The following is a 20,054-nucleotide window of genomic DNA, read 5'->3' as shown; positions in this document are numbered from 1 at the left end:
ATAGGCATGGGCTCTTACGGTATTCAGATGCTGGGTTTTCACAATGAGGTTACAAAAAGGAGCAGTCAAGGTTTACAAGAGGGTAGGAGGTTATCTTTACTACGACTGTAACCACAGTTGAACAATTTCAATTTCACATTGCTTCTCAAACCTGGCGCCTACATTATAGCATGCCTTGTAACGTACTGATAAAACCACCACAGACTGAGACGGAGACATACTAGGGATTTCACACCAGAGATCAGGCATGGGGTATAGAATGCCACAACGTCTACTGCCTAGGGAAGAATAGGTAGCAGCGGCATGGATGTGGTATTCTGCAACCGCAGAGCGTACTCACATGTCGTCTGGAAAGTAGATCGTTGTCTGTATAAGCGACAGCGCCTACAATGCACAACTGCCAATAACCAATACATGGTGTCTAAGATAGGTATTTATACATACGTACAGCCTTCAAGAAGAGCTCCTCCAGGTTGACGTGAAGCCATCGCCAAGGACGAGACTGTAACTCTAACACAAGACTTTCATGTTAATAAGGATGTTCATGCCAGCATTATCGCCAGAACAAAAGGGTTCTTGGTCTAACATTATAGTGCAATACTATTGTACTGCACATTATGGCCGCTTTTGACATTATCTTGATCTACTTACTGTGTTGCAGTCTGTCACTATGAAAACACAGCTTTCTGGCTTAGCATGTTACCTTTTCACAAACAGAGTTCTTGCTCAAGATAATTTTTTTCTTCACAGAAGAATTGCGCTTCAATAATAATGGCAACATTATGCCAGCAGTAATCACTCTTTTCGCTTGGACAGAGTTTTGCTTTGTAACAGTGTGCCGCTCAGGTAATAATGGCGACACAGTGTCGACAGCGAACATTACTGCACAACGATTTTATGACACAGATGCTGTCTAATCAGCAATCTTATGCTGGTTTCACAACTATTGCGGCTTCTGCGCGTCTTCTTCGGCTAACAGAAAACAGGTAGTCCGTTTACTGCCGACCGGAAAAGAACTGCGTGCATGCAAAGTCGTGCTAACTAGCAACAATTTCGGGCGGCGACACTCACACGCACACAACACACCTGCTGACACCATGTACTAGCCCAACAATCATTATCGCGCCGCGAACCTCATTGCGCCACTATGTCCACACCCGAAAGTCTTGTACAACTCTGCCCCAAAACACCCCCCGGCCTGCTAGGTACTTAGGTACCTACCTACCTAGCTGGGGGGTGGCCCTGAATCCCGGCCATGTTCCAGGGCGGAACGAGCCCTGAAAAGCTGTGGCCGGTACCTGCATACACTGGCTCCAGTGGCCGCATTGGTGCGTGTTCCTGCATGGCTGCTACTGCAGTGGCGGTCTCTTGTGGCAGGGGTTGAGGCCGTGATGGATGGTGATTGATGGCGAGAGGCAGTTGGTGGGGGCCGCTGGCCACTCAAGGCGAGTTATGCACGCGAGGGCTGCTATGCTGGATGGATTCCGTGGAGCCTCTGCACAAGCAAATGTGATGTGTACCTTGAGGTATGGGAGATGCCGCGACTGGAAATGGCCCCGGGTTGGCGGTCAAGCGCTGCTACAGTACTGCTGTAATATCCTCAAGTTTGCAAAGTAGGTACATACATGCCATTGGATGCATCAATTGGACCACTGACATCAGTCTGACCTTTCTCATGCATCTGCTGATCCCCCACTGTGCTTTGTACATACATGCAATCCACAGACACAGACACGCACATGATCCCGCTGCTGGCGGTCGGTGTTGATAATACCTTACATGTAGTATCATGGCTCGGTCGGCCGATATGCTGTTGGCGTCGGGGCACAGATATCGGCACAATGTCGGTACGGGGCGGAGCGTCGCCATCAAGTGTTGCTCTAATCTAAAAACCACGGGGTCTAGCTCCCTCTTGGGCGTTAGCATCAGCTTCCAGAGGCTCTAGATAGAGACGGACGAGCGATAGTGGCTCGACTCGGCCAACGCTTGGGACGATCCGTCGACTGGTCGTGCCCTGATCGTTTGACGCGGGTTCCCGTTGCGGCTAGAATGGAGCGGTTTAACGGCCAGCAACTTGAAAGTGTTTGGTTCGTCTTCCCCAGGTGTTCTTCGCTATCCCGTTTCGTCAGCACGTGTTGGTCACATCAAACGTCCGATGGTGCGTGGGCGATCATCCCATATTGCGCTCCCGTAGCAGGTAGAAAGCTCTGCCGGCGCAGTCGCTTAATCCAGTTTGTCGGTGAAGGAGAAGCAGAAGAAAGCAGGATGCGGTATTGATGACTGGCGCCTCGTATTTCTGCCATCTTATGACCGTGCCAGCCATCTTTTCTCATGCGTACCTTAGGTAGGTGGTTACGCGTGCTCGTATGGACGCTGTCCGAAGGTTGCAGGTGCTGCGCAGGGAAGATGGGGACTTTGCGTCAATAGTAGGTAGGTACCAATCGATAAGAGGCGGCCGACGTCGTGAGAGAAGAGACAAGAAAGCGTCATCCCTGTCGCCCTAATACTAAGGTACCTATGGATGTTGTCCGTAGGTACAAACGCCGCGTTTCCATGGCGTAAGGGTCCGTGCACTTTGTTCATGCAAAGCCTTTCCCGACTCGTTATGCAGCGCTAGGGTTTCAGATTGAGCGGCAGCCAATAGGACCGCTGCCACTGGTCCAGCATCTGGCATAAGTCCGTTTACATTAGCGACGGTGGCAGCCAATGCTTGCATCGCGTGTGTGATCATCGACGGACGGTGCAGGCACAAGATTACTCTGTCCCCAGTCGGGGCCACCAAGAGAGCTGGATGAAACCCTCCACATGCGGACGTAGCCTGGCCGTCACATCACACACCACCGCACGCAGGATGCTGACGACTCACGTCTGATAGGACATCACATGCTGGACCGGTGCTTGCTTACCCGGTATATATCACAGGCTTGGAGCAGATGTGTATGAGATGGGATGGGATGGGATGGGATGTTGCAATACCTACCTACCTAGGTAGCTACTGTCAACGAGGCGCAGGTCCTTTGCAACGATGCCCTTTTCGCCGATAACAAAGATTCCATCTCTCGTCCCAGGCTATATGATGGGTAAATGCCCGATCCAAGTTGCTGGGCTTTCTTGGGGTATCATCGCCTCTTGAGACATTCTTTTCTTCTTGCCCCATTAGTACAGGCCAGTGGTCCCCTCCAACAAGGCAAAGAGCAAAGGCGCCATCGGCATCACTGTGGTCTTTCTCTTTTAGCATCATGTCCCTAGCACAACCTTGGCCTCTTTGATAGCTCAGGTCTTGTATCTACAATACCGACATGAAGACTACAAGCCTCGTCGTCCTTCCAAGAAGAGACACTAACACGCAACCCATCCAATGGCAGCGCGGTGACGATGCAAGCAGACAGCCCCCAGTGGCTGGCATGGCGCCTGCAACTAGTGCCACATGTGCCCCGAATGGACCACAAACGAGAGACGAGAATTCAAGTCGTCGCCGCGTTATGTGATTGCACCGTTGAACCGTCCCGTCTCTGCAACACACCGTTAGACGTTACGACAGATTCCAGTTGGTGGGCGGCCATCATGCATGACCGTTGTTGTTCGTGCTGGCAATAGGACGGGGGAATGGCCTGCGCCCCCCGGCAGCCTATCGGACGCTTACCAGGCCTCGCTTAAAGGCCACACCGTAAAAAAGAAAAAGAAAAGCGGAGAGGCGTCAATCCCAGCAGCGCACATTTTGCTGTAATTGCGGTGACAGCTGCCAGCCGATTTTCCTTCAAAGTTCCTTCCTTCGAAGGCCTGGGGGGCTGCATTTTTCCATGCATGCACGTGCAAGGGTACGTACAACGATAACCGCCTCTCGTGGTCAACCCATCAATGGCCAGGACAAGACAAGGCAACGCAAGGCAGGCAGGGCATTGATCGTGATGATGGCGGACAGCACACCGTCATGCTCGTACAGTACGTAATACGTGACATGGACGATGCTACCGCCTAGGTACCTGGTACCGTCAGAGAAGGGCCCCATATCGCCCAAGATGACACCCGCCTTATGATGTGGAATTCCACTCTTTGCCGCACCTGCTCGTTGCATCAGGTACCTACGGTGATATTCGCCCAGGTAAGGTGCTGCTGGCGCTTTGTACAGCACATCAAGCGTTGAAGCGAAGCGAGGCGTCGACCACATGCAGCTGCTAAGGCACTGACTGACTTGGGCGCCTACGGCAATGACTCGCCCTCGACGACCCTGATGGCCCATGGTGAAACTGGGCGATTTTCCCTTTCCCGACTCGAGTCGACGACGACCGCGGGAAAAGGCACCGAACCGGGCGTGGGGAGCACCAAGTGGGAAAGCTGGGCTTGCTCCGTACGGAGAAGGCAAAGCAGCAGCAAAAGCAGTCTTGGTGAGTTAGCGCTTCTCCAGCTACTAGCCTGGCGGGCCGGAGAAGCCACCGTCGACGAGCCGTGGCTCGATTCTCAGCCCAGGCGATGGGTGGCCCTTGAAGCCCTCATTGGGGCAATATGCGGGAACGCGCGGGGCCGCCAAAGGCGATAGCGAGCGCGCTTCTACGTTGGGCAGGCCTGGAGAGGCAACTTTGGGAAGGAAGAGAGAAAGCCTTCACCGGACTTTGTTTGGTCGAGGCGGTATGCATACAGACAAGATTCAGGAAGCTGGACAAGGCAAGGAATATGACAGCACATGACAGCACGGCTGGCGGACCGGGGGGGTTTGGGGAGGGCATGGGGAGGGTTTCTATTCCATGCAATGAGGAGGCAAGACTGACAGACGAGAAAAAGAAAAGAAAAAAAGAAAAATACAGGAGGGAGAAGAGAAAAGAGAGGACAGACAAGAAAAAAGAAAAGCAAATATTACGGGCTGTTTGGGCTTTGGCTGGCCGGGGAAGCGTCTCATTTCGCCCGCGGGATGGCTGGTTTGCCACTGCCGCCGTGCCTTCTGCCGCCCAACTCTTTTCTTTTTACCATGATTTTTTTTTTCTTTTTCACTTTTTCGCCTCTCGTGATTCTTGTGCGCGAGAGAGTCAGGTGTTTACATACCCTCATGGGTAAGGTAGTGGAAAGTCTCTTCTCTTCCTCGGTTGTGTCTCGTCCTGGTGTTTCGTATTTGCTCGTGTGTGTGTGTGTGCCTCTCCCGCAGCCACTTGTAATAGGTAGCGGTCGTGAGCTATTAGGTACCGTCCTGGCTTGGACTAGCGCCCAGCAACCAGCACGACAAGTGAACAAAGAACACAGAAACAGAATACAAAAATGTCTCCATGCATAAGCCATTACGGAGCCCATACGAGCAGACTATGAAACTGATGACGAAAAAAAGAGCCCATTTCCCTCACCAGCACCAAGCACGGGGTGGAGACGGGCTATTCTTGTACGAGGTGACACTGGGAGCATAAATAAATCCACTCATGCAGCCGGCTCCTCTTGGATTGTGATCGACGCGCTAGGCCTCGTTCTGGCAATTGGCTCATATGTCAGACCAAGTTGGAACCAGAGCCTGAGCTGTGCCCAGTTGATGATGATGGTGATGATGACCACCGTTTGTCTGTCTGCCTGTCAGTCTGTCTGTCAGTCAGACCAAAGATGGGTTGAGCCTGTATTACGAGTACTACTACTACCTACCTAGTAAGTATTACGAGGTAAGAATCAATGGAGAATGGGAATACCTAGGTATTACCGCTGCCTACCTTGCTACTAGGTAGGACCTCCATCACCACTGCTCCGTACCAGTAGTCTCGACTCCAACTGCCTCACCTTACGATCCGATGTGATACGGCCACGAGATTGGTTATCGCAGTCTCATACGCCCTGCCCTGTGTGACGACTACACAAAAGGCAAGGCATTAGTGGCCAGAAGAGCACACAGAAACACGCACACACGCCCGCCGCGGCCCTGATTTGACGCTTTTTGACCTGACAAACACACACCATCAAACAGCCCTGGGCGGCAACCTGGCCAAACAACTGTACAGTAGGTACCTTGGACCTCACCAGTGGATGCAACCATAGAGAGAGAGAGAGAGCATCAGCTCCCTCCGATTTTCCCTCTCCGCCCGTTCCCAACAAGGCCCGGCCCAATCTGGCACCCGGACTTTGACGTCTCTTTTTTGCCTCCTCCGCCCAAAAGACGGGAGATTTCCCTGGCTCTAGTGACGACGACACTGTTTCAGCTTTTGGGCTGGGTCGAGTGACTTATTACAACCACCAACTTTTGTAAGTACCTAGTAGTAGTGGGAGGCGGGCTGGTTGGGCGGGCAGCGGCGATTTTTCTCTCTCTTTTTCTTTCTCTTGATCATTTGATAGGATGTCTGAGCGCATCGCTTGGGCGGGATATCATCATGTGCCTTGCAGTCGGTGGAGTTTGTTCACCACCATGCACTTTTGCTCTCGATGACTTCTGACTCCCAGATCTCCATCGAGCGGTTGTGGGTGTGAACGAGTCGAGGTCCCAACGGGCTGTGCACAGGCAAAAGAGTGCGTCAGTGTGCAGAGCTGAGACGGCGGCTTTTTCTGTGCTAGCTGCATCTCTCCAAGGGAAAAACTTTTTTTTTTCTCTCTCTCTCTATCTGATGCCGCGGCGAGTATTAGATTAAAATCTGAGTGGTAGGTACTATACAGGTTGGTGTTGAGGTATTACATGTAGCACCTTGAAAACCAAAGAGAGACAAAAAAGCGTCCTATCACCAGGCGGCATTCTGCAGGGCCTTGTGACGCGCCTGGTCTTGTGTGCCCGTGCCCGTGCCCGCCCGTGAGTGGCCGGCGCACTGGGCGTGAATGGCGCGCACAGGTCTTGAAGCTACTAGAAGGAGAGAGCACCTGTCGTCGTCCAGTAGAACGAACCGCGTCTCCTCTCCGTTGAAGCTGCTCTAGTAGTACTAATAGTGAACGTAAACAGACGGCCAAGCGTCGTTGTTAGTGGGTGGTGGTGGTGGTGATACCAGTCCGGTTAGTGGGTGGCTCTAGCAGCGGGATGGCGCCGGCGCAATCATCATCATCATCATCATCACCACAGACGCACGCAGGTTTGGGGTGCACCGCCGTCAGTTGACGACAGTGCTGATGCCCGCGGTTCTCATAGGTTGGCCTCCTCCTCCCCTCCCCTCCATCAAAAGGTGGTGCGTATCAGTAGCATCAAGAGGGCCCGAATGGGAACGAGCAGACTTGGACGAACGAACGCCATGGGGGCCAGAAGGACTCGGCATCAGGTCAGGTATTGAGTGGGTAGGCTGTCGATGTTGGGAGAGCAACTGGCAACAGATGATGGGTAGCGGGAGCGTTTTTTCCTTGGGAGGGTCGTGGGTTGGCCCAATCAGCGGCTGAGGCGCCGTGCAGATGTCATTGCGAGGCATCCGTGATGGATCTCGTTTTGGCCACTGCTTTGGGACGGGATGCGATGCGGCTTTGAGCATTGGGACAGAAGGCTCTCTGCGTGCGGGACTGTGCGTGCGTCTCTTGTCTCTATCTCTGACTCTCTCTCTCTCTCTTTCGTTCACTTGGTAGACGCCCCCCCTCACTCCCCTCCTCCAGTCTGGAGTGTGATAGAGCAGAATCAAACTACATACATGTGCTAGGTATGCGCGCGACAACAAGCCATACGTGACCGAGTTGAATCATGTCCAAAACAAACGAACAGACAAACTAAAACAGCATCGCAATCAGCTCCAGCAATTGGCTCGGCTGCCAGCCAGTGGCTTCTCGTTTCCCTCCCCCCCAAAAGCCAAGCCCGGTGGAGGGAGCAAAAGCGCTGCGCTGTGCCAGTCGCGGTGCATCCGAGAGGCTGTGGACTGCGGAGAACGTACGAGTACATTGTGTGTAGAGGTACGAAGCATGTATGTGTATGTATGTATAGGTAGGTACTAGGTATGTACGGCTACGTCTGCTTGCTTGAAATGCCATGCCAGATTGCACGTCCTCTTGATGCACCTGCGACGCAAGGCGAGCTGTCCTGCACATACGTATGGCTGGATGGGCTGCAATCTCATGGCCCGGATGCACTTCGTATGTTACGCTCGTATGGAGGAGGAGAGTGTGTGCAATATCATAAGCCCACAAGCACCAGAATTAGAAGGGTGGCTGCGCCATGCTCGCCCTCGCCCTCGCCCGCGGGTTTTTTTTCTCGACTCAAACCGAGCCAGTCAAAGCCGTGGCGGCACAAACGCCCAATGGCCACTGGCGAATGACGGCTGGGAGGAGGCACGGGTACGAAGTTGGAGGGGGGAACTTGAGGTCGATCAACCTGGCGTTATGAGCATGTTGGTGCTTGCCGAGGGCTTCGTACATTCATTCATTTTACGAGTGACGGCGTTAGACTTGCGGCTGCCACGAGGAAATCTGTACGAGCATTGAGATTGCATCTGGCTCTGACGTTGATTGCGCCAACCAACGCCAGCTAGGTAGAGACCGCATCTGATGCCTCTCCTAGCACTCGATAATACATACTGGCAGAGTACCCAATATCGTACGAGCGTCCAAGCACAAGCAGTCGGTACAGTCTGTCCATCCAGCTGCACTTTGCACATACGAGAGAGAGCATTCGCTAGTGGGAAGCTGTGCTATTGTCCCAGGGTCCCGTCGTCATCGCCGTCGTCGCTGTCGTGTTGTCGTGTTACTTGGTTCCCGGCCCACCGGCATTGTACAATTGTATGATTGTACCCACCAGCCAGCGAACAACTCGACTCGACTCGACTGAAGTCCAACCTGCCTCCCCCGGTACGCAATGAATGAATGAATCCCAATCCCCCTCCCCAGCATCCCATCACCGTCAACTGCACCCCGGTCCCTTCTTCTGCTTCTCTTGCTCCTCCCAGGCCTCACCTCTTGTTAGGCTGGCCGCTAGCCCGGCACTAGGTACGTACCGCCTCGACAGATGGGCTCGACCAGGATGGGCAGCTGGTGCTGGTCGTCCGCTAGCAAGGTTGCAAGGCTACCCTTGCAGGCCTGCTCCCAGTTGGGGCCCTCTCAAGGTTCGCACCCCCCCCGGCGCCAACAGCCCCGGCTCGCACACCACCCGACTCGCCCCAGACACCTCACGGACGACAGGGGCCAGGGAGGAAGCCTGTCCCGTCATGTCCGCGCAACGGATCCTGGCTCCTGGCCGGGGCCCAGCGTCGAGTGAGACAAGTGGACAGTGGGCTTGGGCTTGGGCAGGACAAGGACAGGACAGGACAGGGACAGGGACAGGGCAGGGCAAGGGCCTGCGTGGAGGCGACGCAGCGTTGGAGCAGCAGCAGCAGCAGCAGCAGCAGCAGCAGCACCTTGGTAGCGTTCCCACCGCTGTGGGCTCTGCCTATCGGTCGATTTGGCTCGTCGATGATCTCGGTGCGGTGCTTGGGCTGGCCGCTGGCTTCAACCCGTCCTGGCGTTGCCTACTTATCCTGCCACGGCCCCCCGCCGTTGACCAGAGACTTCATCCATATGATCGGCACCCTTGAGCTTGTATATCTTTGTTCTTTACGCCCTCGACTCTCCCCTTCTTTTTTGCGACCTCTCGTCTCTATCGGAAACTCGATATATTTCTTCGAGAATCCTTCCCTTCTTTTACTCGCAGTCCTCAACTCATCTCTGTTCTGCGCAACAAACCACCCTTCGCAAACATCCCCTCCTCTTCCTCCTCCATCACCCTTACCATTACCAAAGACCGCCATCCATTCTTTCACCCGGAGCCGAAGACGACCCTCACCACTCTTTACTCTCTGCCTCTTCTTACAACAACCTGATTGCCTGGGCAATTGTATAATACGGACTACTACTTCTACTATACAACAAACCAATAACGCTTAATATCTAAATCTATACCCTTCGGGACTCGGAAGCCATCGCAAACACACAAAAGAGGTCAGACAAAGAACCATGGCAGACAAAACAAAAAGGACTTTCAGAGAGCTGACTTGTATACCTTTTGGCTGGAACAGACAAGCAATGGACGGCATGATGTCTCAACCCATGGGACAGCAGGCGTTCTACTTCTACAACCACGAGCACAAGATGTCCCCTCGACAAGTCATCTTCGCACAACAGATGGCCGCCTACCAGATGATGCCCTCGCTGCCGCCCACGCCCATGTACTCGCGACCAAACTCGTCCTGCTCGCAGCCCCCGACTTTGTACAGCAACGGCCCTTCAGTCATGACTCCCACAAGCACACCCCCTCTGTCCTCGCGCAAGCCCATGCTGGTGGACACGGAGTTTGGCGACAACCCCTACTTCCCCTCCACGCCGCCTCTGTCGGCCTCGGGCAGCACCGTCGGCAGCCCCAAGGCCTGCGACATGCTGCAGACGCCCATGAACCCCATGTTCTCCGGCCTCGAGGGCATTGCCATCAAGGACAGCATCGACGCCACCGAGAGCCTCGTCCTGGACTGGGCCAGCATCGCCTCGCCCCCCCTGTCGCCTGGTAAGTCGTCGCCTTGTTTTCTTTAATTTCCGCAGTCGAATGTTCCTTGGACCCTTCCTCTCCGTCAATGCCAGCCTTTGTCGCGATGAACTGGCGCCATGGTGGACATGCTGCTTTAGATGAATACTGGGGCGGGACAGCCGGCTAATCCGCTTCGGGCAGTGTATCTCCAGTCCCAGACCAGCTCGGGCAAGGTGCCCTCGCTTACCTCGAGCCCGAGCGACATGCTCTCCACCACAGCTTCGTGCCCTTCGCTGTCTCCCTCGCCAACTCCCTACGCGCGCTCCGTCACGTCGGAGCACGATGTTGACTTCTGCGATCCCCGCAACCTGACCGTCTCTGTTGGCTCCAACCCCACCCTGGCCCCGGAGTTTACCCTGCTGGCCGACGACATCAAGGGCGAGCCGCTGCCCACCGCTGCCCAGCCGTCCTTTGACTTCAACCCTGCGCTGCCCAGCGGCCTGCCGACCTTTGAGGACTTCTCCGATCTCGAGTCGGAAGCCGACTTCAGCAGCCTCGTCAACCTCGGCGAGATCAACCCCGTCGACATCTCCCGCCCCCGCGCCTGCACCGGCTCCTCGGTCGTCTCCCTGGGCCACGGCAGCTTCATTGGCGACGAGGACCTGAGCTTCGACGACGAGGCCTTCCACTTCCCCTCCCTGCCCAGCCCGACCTCGTCCGTCGACTTCTGCGACGTCCACCAGGACAAGAGACAGAAGAAGGACCGCAAGGAGGCCAAGCCCGTCATGAACTCTGCTGCCGGCGGCTCCCAGTCCGGCAACGAGCAGGCTGGCGCCACCGAGGCCGCCTCTGCCGCCTCCGACTCCAATGCCTCCTCTGCCTCTGACGAGCCCTCTTCCTCCATGCCCGCCCCTACCAACCGCCGCGGTCGCAAGCAGTCGCTGACCGAGGATCCCTCAAAGACCTTTGTCTGCGACCTCTGCAACCGCCGCTTCCGTCGCCAGGAGCACCTCAAGCGTCACTACCGCTCCCTGCACACCCAGGAGAAGCCCTTTGAGTGCAACGAGTGCGGCAAGAAGTTCTCTCGCAGCGACAACCTGGCTCAGCACGCCCGCACCCACTCTGGTGGTGCCATTGTCATGAACCTCATCGAGGAGTCCTCCGAGGTGCCCGCCTACGATGGCAGCATGATGGCCGGGCCCGTGGGTGACGACTACAGCACCTATGGCAAGGTCCTGTTCCAGATCGCCTCAGAGATCCCCGGAAGCGCCAGCGAGCTCTCCTCAGAAGAGGGCGAGCAGGGCAAGAAGAAGCGCAAGCGCTCCGATTAAATGACTTCCCCCCATCTCTCTCTCTCATACGCCTGACACGATTTTACACTTTGACACTTCTCGCTTCGCTTCGGCGCAAGCCCTATTTCCACACATACACTTTTTTGCTAGAGGGGGACCACCACCACACTATACAGGGAAAAAGCTCAAGCGGTTATGATTGCATTTCAAAACCTTTCAGTTCTTGTATCGACTTTGCAACATCATACTGATGATATACTTTTATATCATATCGGGACGACTGCTCCTGGTATCATCTCTACTTTTGCATCACGACAGAAAGTTCGACATTGGCTCGAACTTTGAAGAGGATCTTTTCTTTTTCGGACATGATTTGTTTTTGTTTTTTTCGGGGCGCGCATGGCGGACAATTAGATTTCTTTTTTTGTTTTATATCTGGCACATACAACGACGGCATGCTACTCAGCTCGGCTTGCCCCTTCTTGTTACACACGCTCGTGTCTAACAATTCCATCGCGAGCGATGGCTGGAAAGGTCGTTTTGCCATGGCAGGAATAACTGAATCATAGAGAGGAAACAATTCTGGGAAGCATCGAGGCCAGTGGGAGGATCGCCCCATCTCACCATGGAGGTTGGTTCCTTTTTTTCATTTTTTTTTTTCTTTCAGCACGAAGCAATATGGCTTTGTGCTGCTCACTCTCACGGGGAGCAAATGGGCGGCAGTGTGCGGGTCACATTTTGTTAGAAGTTTAACTTGACGCTATGCCAACCAATAAGAAAAAAAAAAAACACTGTTGCCAAAACATCTTTTCTACTGACTTTGTGCCCTGGGGATGGTGACATATGCTTGCTTGTCTGGCAGTGAAATGCTTCATTCTTGAATGTGAGAAAGATTTGGGATTAGACTTTGGGTATATAGATGCTGGGGATTACAGTACAATAGACTACGATAGACGATAGACAATAGACGATGGAAATCGAACTCAACTTTCGAATTAAAGACTAAATCAACTTTCGAGTTCAATCAAATTTGTGTCTCTTTGCTTAAAGGTTGAATATCTGATTCTCTGTGCCACTTTGCTAAAGATGTGACTTGTGATTATCTGTGACAGAGATTGTGATTGCGACTGTGATTGTGATCTTGATGCATACCGGACGGCTGTGTTTGCCGCAATGTGTGATGTGACAGGAACAAACTTCGCCCCCCCTTCTCCCCCAAGGAAAGGACAAGAGACGAGTCTTTTTTTGCATGCCGTGGGCTGGGGTAAAGCGTAGATAACGTTCTTACAGGAGTCTTGGCCCAAATTCATTATCATCGGAGACAATGGTGCCTTGCAAGCACACACAAATCACAAATAATCAACACCAATCTCAAAATCACCACTAACACTTACCTACCTTGGGTGGAAAGAACGCATGTGATGCAGAAACAGTCAGTCAGTGTCTATGGACAAGAGTTACGCTCCCGAGCCTTTTACCCGAACCGTTCACAGACGGAACTTTCCATGATTGAAATCCAAGTTCAGAGGTGAACAAATCGTTGTTATTACCTCAGGTAATAAGGGGTCTTCAAGGGGGGGAGGGGTTGTTTAGAATTCGGTTTGACAGGCTTGACAACTTTGTGACATGTATGTTCCCTTGTTCCGCCGCGACCTTTGGGGGAGGGGGAGAGGGGGAAAGAAAACTGGGAATGGAATGGGCGGAAGAACACTCATGGAAGGGCACTCACGGAAGGCTTCACCGGTGGTGAGTGGGGATATTGGGGGAAAGGAAGCTGGTTACGAGTAGTGTGCATTCGGAAACCCTGCAAGGTACCTGGGAGGCGAGGGCAGGGGAGGGGAGGCCGGGCCAGGGAGGGGGGGAGAGTGGTGGTCAAGCAAATATGAGAACCGGGTTTGCTCTAGGTGAGGCGTAGACTTCAGCTCACATTTCTCGACCTTCCATGGCGGTTTCTATACATGTGGGGATGTTGCCTTTGGTTCCCATTTGTCCAAGTTCCTTGGAAGGGTAGGGGAAGGGGACGAAGATGCCGGTCAAGGGGTTTCTTTTCCTGCAGTTCGGTTTTGGGAGCCTCGCTACGGGGGGTCCCTGACAGGGCAAACAAGGGACATAAGTAGGCAAGGTAGGCAACAAACAGGCATTTGGGGAGGGTCAAGTCGAGAAGTCTCGTTTGGGGGCTTGGTTCATTGCGCGGGGGCGCTACCTGCGCTTCTTCCAGAATGTGAGTTGTCATATCATGGTACGAGTAGTGTTTCTCTTTCCCTTCCAGGATGGGCTTCTGCTCGTCGAGGTAGCATAACGCTAACAAAGGCCCTTTCACTCACCTCGGCGTAGCATCAAGCAGCGCAGGCAACGAGTTTTGGCGCGACGACGACTCCATTATCTTGCGATGGAGCTAATCTCTCGCGCAATCTATCCGGGGCCCGGGTATGGCCCGTCTGGTCCGTTGAAGAGGGAACGTGCCTGGCCCGGGGGTCACTCTTTGGGCAACGCGGAATCCCCTGCTCCGTAGCCTGGGAGGGGGGTTTATCGACCGACACCCCCCCTGGCCGGACGAGAAGGGTACGAGTTGCAGGCCATTCCGGACGTGTACCTCGTACGAGTACCGAACGGTCCCTGGACTAGCCCGAGCTGAGACTGAGCCCTTCGAACTGGGCCGTGGGGTCGTCCTCTGGAAGGTGGAAATGAAGAAGAGCCAAAGATGGCCTACGCCAAAATTAGACAGGCGAAAGCTTGGCCGTGATGGCCTTGACGAATGCCCAAATTCCCCGGTGGCGTTCCACGGTGGCGGCAAATTAATGAGAGGCGAAGCAACTATTTTCAGTAGTTGTGGTTAATGAACTTGACGGCGAGCTGGCTCAATGGGGTTCGGCGGTGGTGGTGGTGGTGTTGCTCGTAACATGGTGAGGGAATGGGAGTTTCGGGGTCCTGGACCGTGGCACCTGGCCTGCCAAGCGAAGAATAAGAGCAGCATCTGCGTCTTGACGAGCAGGAGACTTGGAGCACGTGCTTCGTATTGGCTCCATAGCCGGTAGGGGGACACGGAGTTCGGAGTGTGCTCGGATCTTGCTGAAGAAACTGGAGGTGCCTGGATTCGACCCTCCTCCTCTGCGGAGCCCTGCTATGGAACAAATCCTTTGACGATTGTGCTCTGCGGGCGTTTTGATTGTTACAGTAAGAGGTATTGATCGTGAGAATGCCCAGGCTCATCTCTCGCGGCAAACACCATAAGCACCAACTGTCTCCATACTGGCACTTTTCGTGCTGTACGGAGCACTTCTCGAACAAGTGCTAGCTCTCCGAGCTATTTGCTAGCATGAAGCAGTTATGCTAGCATCGCCTGGGGCTTTGAAGCAAACGATGGATAATCGTCGTCGACCCCACAGAAGGCTAAGCCCGGACGTAGCACAGGGCGGTATCTCAGGGCGATGCCTGACTCGGTGTCCTCGTAGCAGTAGCAACGCGAGTAATACAGCTCGATAGAGAGCTCCTAGTAGCAGCGCACGTGCTCCCATAGCAATCTGCCGTCTTCCTCGCCAGCGTCAACTAACGCCGACGGCGGCTCAGGGTCGTCGTCAAGTGAGGGAGATCGCCATCGCTATCGTAGCTTCGTGCGGAGGGGAATCCCACTTCATGACGGAAGATGTGTCGTTAGTATGCCCAACGTGGTAGGCTTCGTTTCTTTGGTGTATCTGCTAAAGACTATCTGCCCGAGCTGAACAGAGCTGAAGAGAATCGACCTTGATGGCTTCTTTGCTAAGAAAATTAGCGCAGACGGCCTTATCTTGGGGTTTCGTGGTGGTTTGGGGAGTTGCGGTTAGTGGCGGGATGTTGTCTTATCGTGTAACATGATACGATGCGGCACTTCGCACCAGATAGGGAATTAAGGGCGAGAAAAGTAAACTGTTTGACGGACTGATTTCCATGGACATCGTGATGATCACTCGTGCTGATTGCTGGAAATAGTTGTTTGGTATGAAGAAGCCTTTGTTTGGTAGTAGTAAACGTTGTGTTGGTGTAGAGTTGTAGAGTTGTGAGGCTGTGGGCTGGAGGAAAAATTCCAATTGGGAAAGCGCAAAAAATGCACGTGGGAAGGAACAATATGCTCTCCATTTCCAGCAACTTCAACATCGCTTCATGCCCACGACGAAAGGCGGCAGCTTTGCACAGGAGATGTCGTCTGAATCACTAAATGTCATTGCCCTCATCTCGGGAGGCAAAGACAGCTTTTACAACCTGCTGCACTGCATTCGCCATGGGCATCGCATCGTGGCCCTCGCAAATCTGTACCCAGCAGCTGACGGCATAGACGACCATGCCGAAGATGTTCAGTTCATTGACCCGGCAGAGCAGCCAGTTTCTGAGGCCGCTGAAGATGAAAATGCCATTGAGGAGGATCTCAACAGCTTCATGTATCAGACGGTTGGGCACGAGGTGATCCCGCTCTACGCGGCAGCAACCGGACTGCCCCTCTATCGAATGCCTATCCGAGGCGGAGCGCTGCATCACGAACGGGATTATGACCATACGTCCCAGGAGCAGAAAGACGCTTCAGGCAAGGCCGAAGAGACGGAGTCCATGCTGTTGCTGCTCGAGGCCATTAAGGCTCGTCACCCAGAAGCCAACGCCCTCTGCTCTGGGGCTATCTTGTCGACATACCAGCGGACACGAGTCGAGTCAGTTGCGCTGAGACTCGGCCTCACCCCTTTGGCATTCCTCTGGAAGTATCCCGTGCTTCCATCCCCAGCAAATGAGTCCAAGGACGATGCTCAGTTGTTGCGTGATATGGCTGCAGCAGGGCTTGATGCTCGGATCATCAAGGTGGCAAGTGCTGGGCTCGGTGAAGGCCATCTGTGGGAGCGAGTATCAAGCATTGAAGGAGTGACCCGAATCAAGAGCGCTTTGAGAAAATTCGGTGCTGCTGAAGGTGCTGCACTTGGTGAGGGAGGCGAATTCGAGACGCTCGTCGTGGATGGGCCATCTTGGTTGTTCAAGAAGAAGATATCGGTCCCTGAAGATGGGCGACGAGTTGTCAACGAAGGAGGAGGCTCGACCTGGTTGATGCTGCGAGGAGCCCAGCTGCAAGACAAACCTATTGGCGTCGATGATGTCTCGACCCCGGAGTCTTCCATCAGGGTTCCTGAGTTGCTAGCCCCTGAGTTCCAGACTATACTGGCTTCAATCTTAAGCACAAGGCCGGCCGAGTATGGCGAGAAGGAAGCCTCTCGAGACTCGAGACCACGGCTACTGGGAAAAACAACGTCCTCGACATTGGACGGGGACGATGATACTTTGCGGTGGTCCGTTCTGGCCGACCCTTCTGCAGATCGCGATTCTATTGAAGCGGAAATGCAGTCTGTGGTTGGCCAGATCGAAGGGCGCCTTTCCTCCTCATGCCTTGATGCGGCTCACATCACCAACACCACCATCATCCTTCGCAACATGGCAGATTTTCCAAGGATCAACGCAGAGTATGGCAAGCTCTTTAGAAGGCCAAACCCACCATCACGAGTCACCATTTCATGCGGCGCTTTACTTCCGCCGGGTTACAGTGTCATGGTGTTCCTTACAATACCAAGATCAGGGGTCAATACTTCCAGGAATGGACTTCATGTTCAGTCCCGTTCGTACTGGGCGCCCGCAAACATTGGCCCGTACAGTCAGGCTATCGATGTTGCGGTATCAGCCAAAGCAGGACAGACCGGTCTGCGAGCCATATATATCGCCGGCCAGATTCCCCTGATACCTTCCTCGATGACCTTGCCGCCCCCATCCGATACTAGTTTCGGAACACAGATTGTGCTCTCTTTGCAGCATCTCTGGCGAATTGGGCTCGAGCTGAAAGTCCAGCTTTGGACCAGCGGCGTGGCCTACTTCTCCAAGTCGTCATCGCCTGATGAGATGAAGCGCAACGCTACGGCATCAGGCCTTGCGTGGAAGCTGGCTCACGGATCGCCGGATGATGACGAAGATGATGAGAACGACCTGGATATCTGGGACCTCAAATACAACTACCAACACATGACTCTGGCGAGCGATCAGCAGAAGGTTCGCGCACGACTGCCCGACTGGTCAGTGTTCACTCTGAGACAGCAAAACGAGCCGGAGTCGTGCATCCCCCCTTTCTTCGCTGCTGAAGTGGAAGAGCTACCTCGACAGGCCATGGTCGAGTGGCATGCTCATGTTGGCCTGTCGGGAATCGAAGAGAGCAGTGCAGAGATTATTTATCACCCAGAAGCCTCATCGTCGTGCTGGAGGGCATGGCACGTGCTTGTCCGGACCTCCAAGGCTACACTGGTGTACACAACTCTCGCTCGAGTCTCTTCAATTGAACACGACATTGTCAGCTGGGACGCTCTGCAACAAGACCTCGCTGCTGCATACAACAGCTCAGTCCGAGCCCTCGAAGTACCCCCTCCAGCACTGAATGCAACCCCTCACCTGGCCTATGTCGAGGTTGGCGGCGTGACAGCGCTGTGGCCGGAAGTCGGCGATGCTGGACCGTCGGTGCCATTTGCGACGATTCCGTGCCATACGATCTGGTCTGCAAAGGGAGAGAGGATAAAATGCGTGGCAATGTACAAGGCCACTCTGGGACTACAGGCGGAAGAGTAAATGGAAGAAAAAGCAGTGATTCTCTACGAATGCGCCGCCAATGGCTCCAGATGCTTGCTCGAGGCTTTCGTGAAGACAGGGCGCCGAGATCCCCGACGAGCCGATGGCCGTGACCATACCGCGGCCCCACGGCCTGTCAGACGATCTGCCGGCCAAGATACGCATCAATCTTTATCTGGATATGTGGGCAACACTAATGGCTCCTTGTGACCTCTTCACTGAGACTCTGGCTCCTCGCCGGCTCCCGATGATGTTGGTATTTGTCTGATTCACACCCACGAAGCAGCAGTGATACATGATACAGCATCGCGAGGACGGCGGATGCAAGGAAGGCAAGGCTGGAGCCGACAGTTGAGACCGCAAGAGCGTCTTCATGAACAAGGCTGCCACCAATATGGATGTGATGCCAGATGTTATGTCGTCGTTCGTTCAAACAAGGTCGGCCAATGACGCAACAATGGCTGGATCGCGGCGCTGCGGATCTCGCTCCTCTAGCTGCCGGAGATGAAAAGTGGCCACTCACCAACTGCTCTGGCCGGTGGACGAACTGAACTAGGTAGCTGCTATTAAATCAATCGCGGGAGCCGATCTGCTTGACTGAAGATGAACCCTTCCTCTTCTGTTCCCTCTCCTGCGTGCTTGGACGCAATGCTTCTCTCTCCCGCCACCATTTGGCTCGTTGCCGCCACTCTGACCTACGATCACGCAACCAAGCCTTAGTTCTAATCGCGCCGCTCTTGCGCCCCCACAAGCGCTTGTGCTTGTGCTTGTGCTGGCAGCTTTGTGCTTGTGCCGGTTCTGGGTTGCAGTTCTGCCGGGCAGGTGGTCAAGTGAGACGTGCACCCTGGTCGTGACCATGGGCTCTCGTCCTCCCTCTCAGACCAACGAGGCCGATGCTTGTGCCTCTGCCTCGTCGGTGGCATTGCCAAAGCGGACGCTGTCGAGGGCTGATCTGCAGCGTCGTCGATCGACAGATACTCGAATTAACGACATTCTCGAGGTGAGACGCGGCCACCCTCCATGCAATTGAAATCTTGTGTGGTTTAAGGCTGGTATATCGTCGTGCGTGCTTCCCTGTCTTGTTTGTTCCACTTCCCACCATCTCCCTGTGTTGGAAGACTTTGGAGGTGCCTTGGGACCAGGTACAATAAGGACTGCACTTCTCGATACCATCCCAGCCGTCGTTTGGAGAGAAAAAGAGGGAGGAAAAAAACCTGTCGCTAACAGCCAATATGTCGATGACGCAGACGGGTTTACACCGGGCAGAAAGCATGGATCCCGCGTCCTTGAGCCTCCTCCAGAAGAACTCTTCCCACAATCGCTCCGTCGACGATGGAGCCTCCGGAACACAGGGCTACCAGACGATACACAACGATGACACCAGCGACGCACCGCGTCCGAGGAGAGTCTCGTACAGCGATACGGCGAAGAAGGTCAGCAGCCACCCGCGAAGCGAGACCCAGTCTCTTCGGCGGCGAAACGGAGCGTCGAGCTCGGGGGACACAGAAGCGCCCTCGAAACCGAAAGCAAAAGCGTCCTGGGCGAAACAGGCCTTTCGCAAGTTCCAGAGCCTCGAGCTGGAGAACAAGGGGAGCGTGGCCAGAGATCACCTAGCGCTCGGTATGTCGCATGCCTCACTGTGTCAGAGCACCGCATGCCTTTTGGCGTTGTCGGCAGCTGGACTGCATGGTCTCAGCGAGGCATCAATTGGCTGACTTTCTCGATTCTTGTCTAGAGCGCACATTTCTAGCATGGCTTAGAACATCTCTCGCCTTTGCGTCCATTGGCGTCGCCGTGAC

At 54.3% G+C, this 20,054-nt stretch overlaps 2 protein-coding genes across 2 annotated transcripts; both read left to right on the top strand.

Moving 5' to 3' along the window:
• Window positions 1–9,757: 9,757 nt before the first annotated feature.
• On the top strand, window positions 9,758–11,679 carry TRIREDRAFT_76505 (uncharacterized protein; the record flags this gene model as incomplete). Its single annotated transcript, XM_006963875.1, has 3 exons — window positions 9,758–9,828; window positions 9,906–10,387; window positions 10,550–11,679. The coding sequence occupies exons 2-3, from the start codon at window positions 9,913–9,915 to the stop codon at window positions 11,677–11,679; spliced, it is 1,605 nt and encodes a 534-aa protein (XP_006963937.1). The 5' UTR covers window positions 9,758–9,828; window positions 9,906–9,912.
• A 4,134-nt stretch (window positions 11,680–15,813) lies between these two features.
• On the top strand, window positions 15,814–18,255 carry TRIREDRAFT_58363 (uncharacterized protein; the record flags this gene model as incomplete). Its single annotated transcript, XM_006963874.1, has 2 exons — window positions 15,814–15,966; window positions 16,036–18,255. 2 exons carry the CDS (start codon window positions 15,814–15,816, stop codon window positions 18,253–18,255), a joined length of 2,373 nt encoding a protein of 790 aa, XP_006963936.1.
• Between the last annotated feature and the right edge of the window lie 1,799 nt (window positions 18,256–20,054).

This window comes from Trichoderma reesei (assembly GCF_000167675.1).
Source record: "Trichoderma reesei QM6a unplaced genomic scaffold TRIREscaffold_5, whole genome shotgun sequence".
Lineage (NCBI taxonomy): Eukaryota > Fungi > Ascomycota > Sordariomycetes > Hypocreales > Hypocreaceae > Trichoderma > Trichoderma reesei.
Note: the sequence above shows the minus strand (reverse complement) of the source record. Positions and strands in the feature narration are given on the sequence as shown.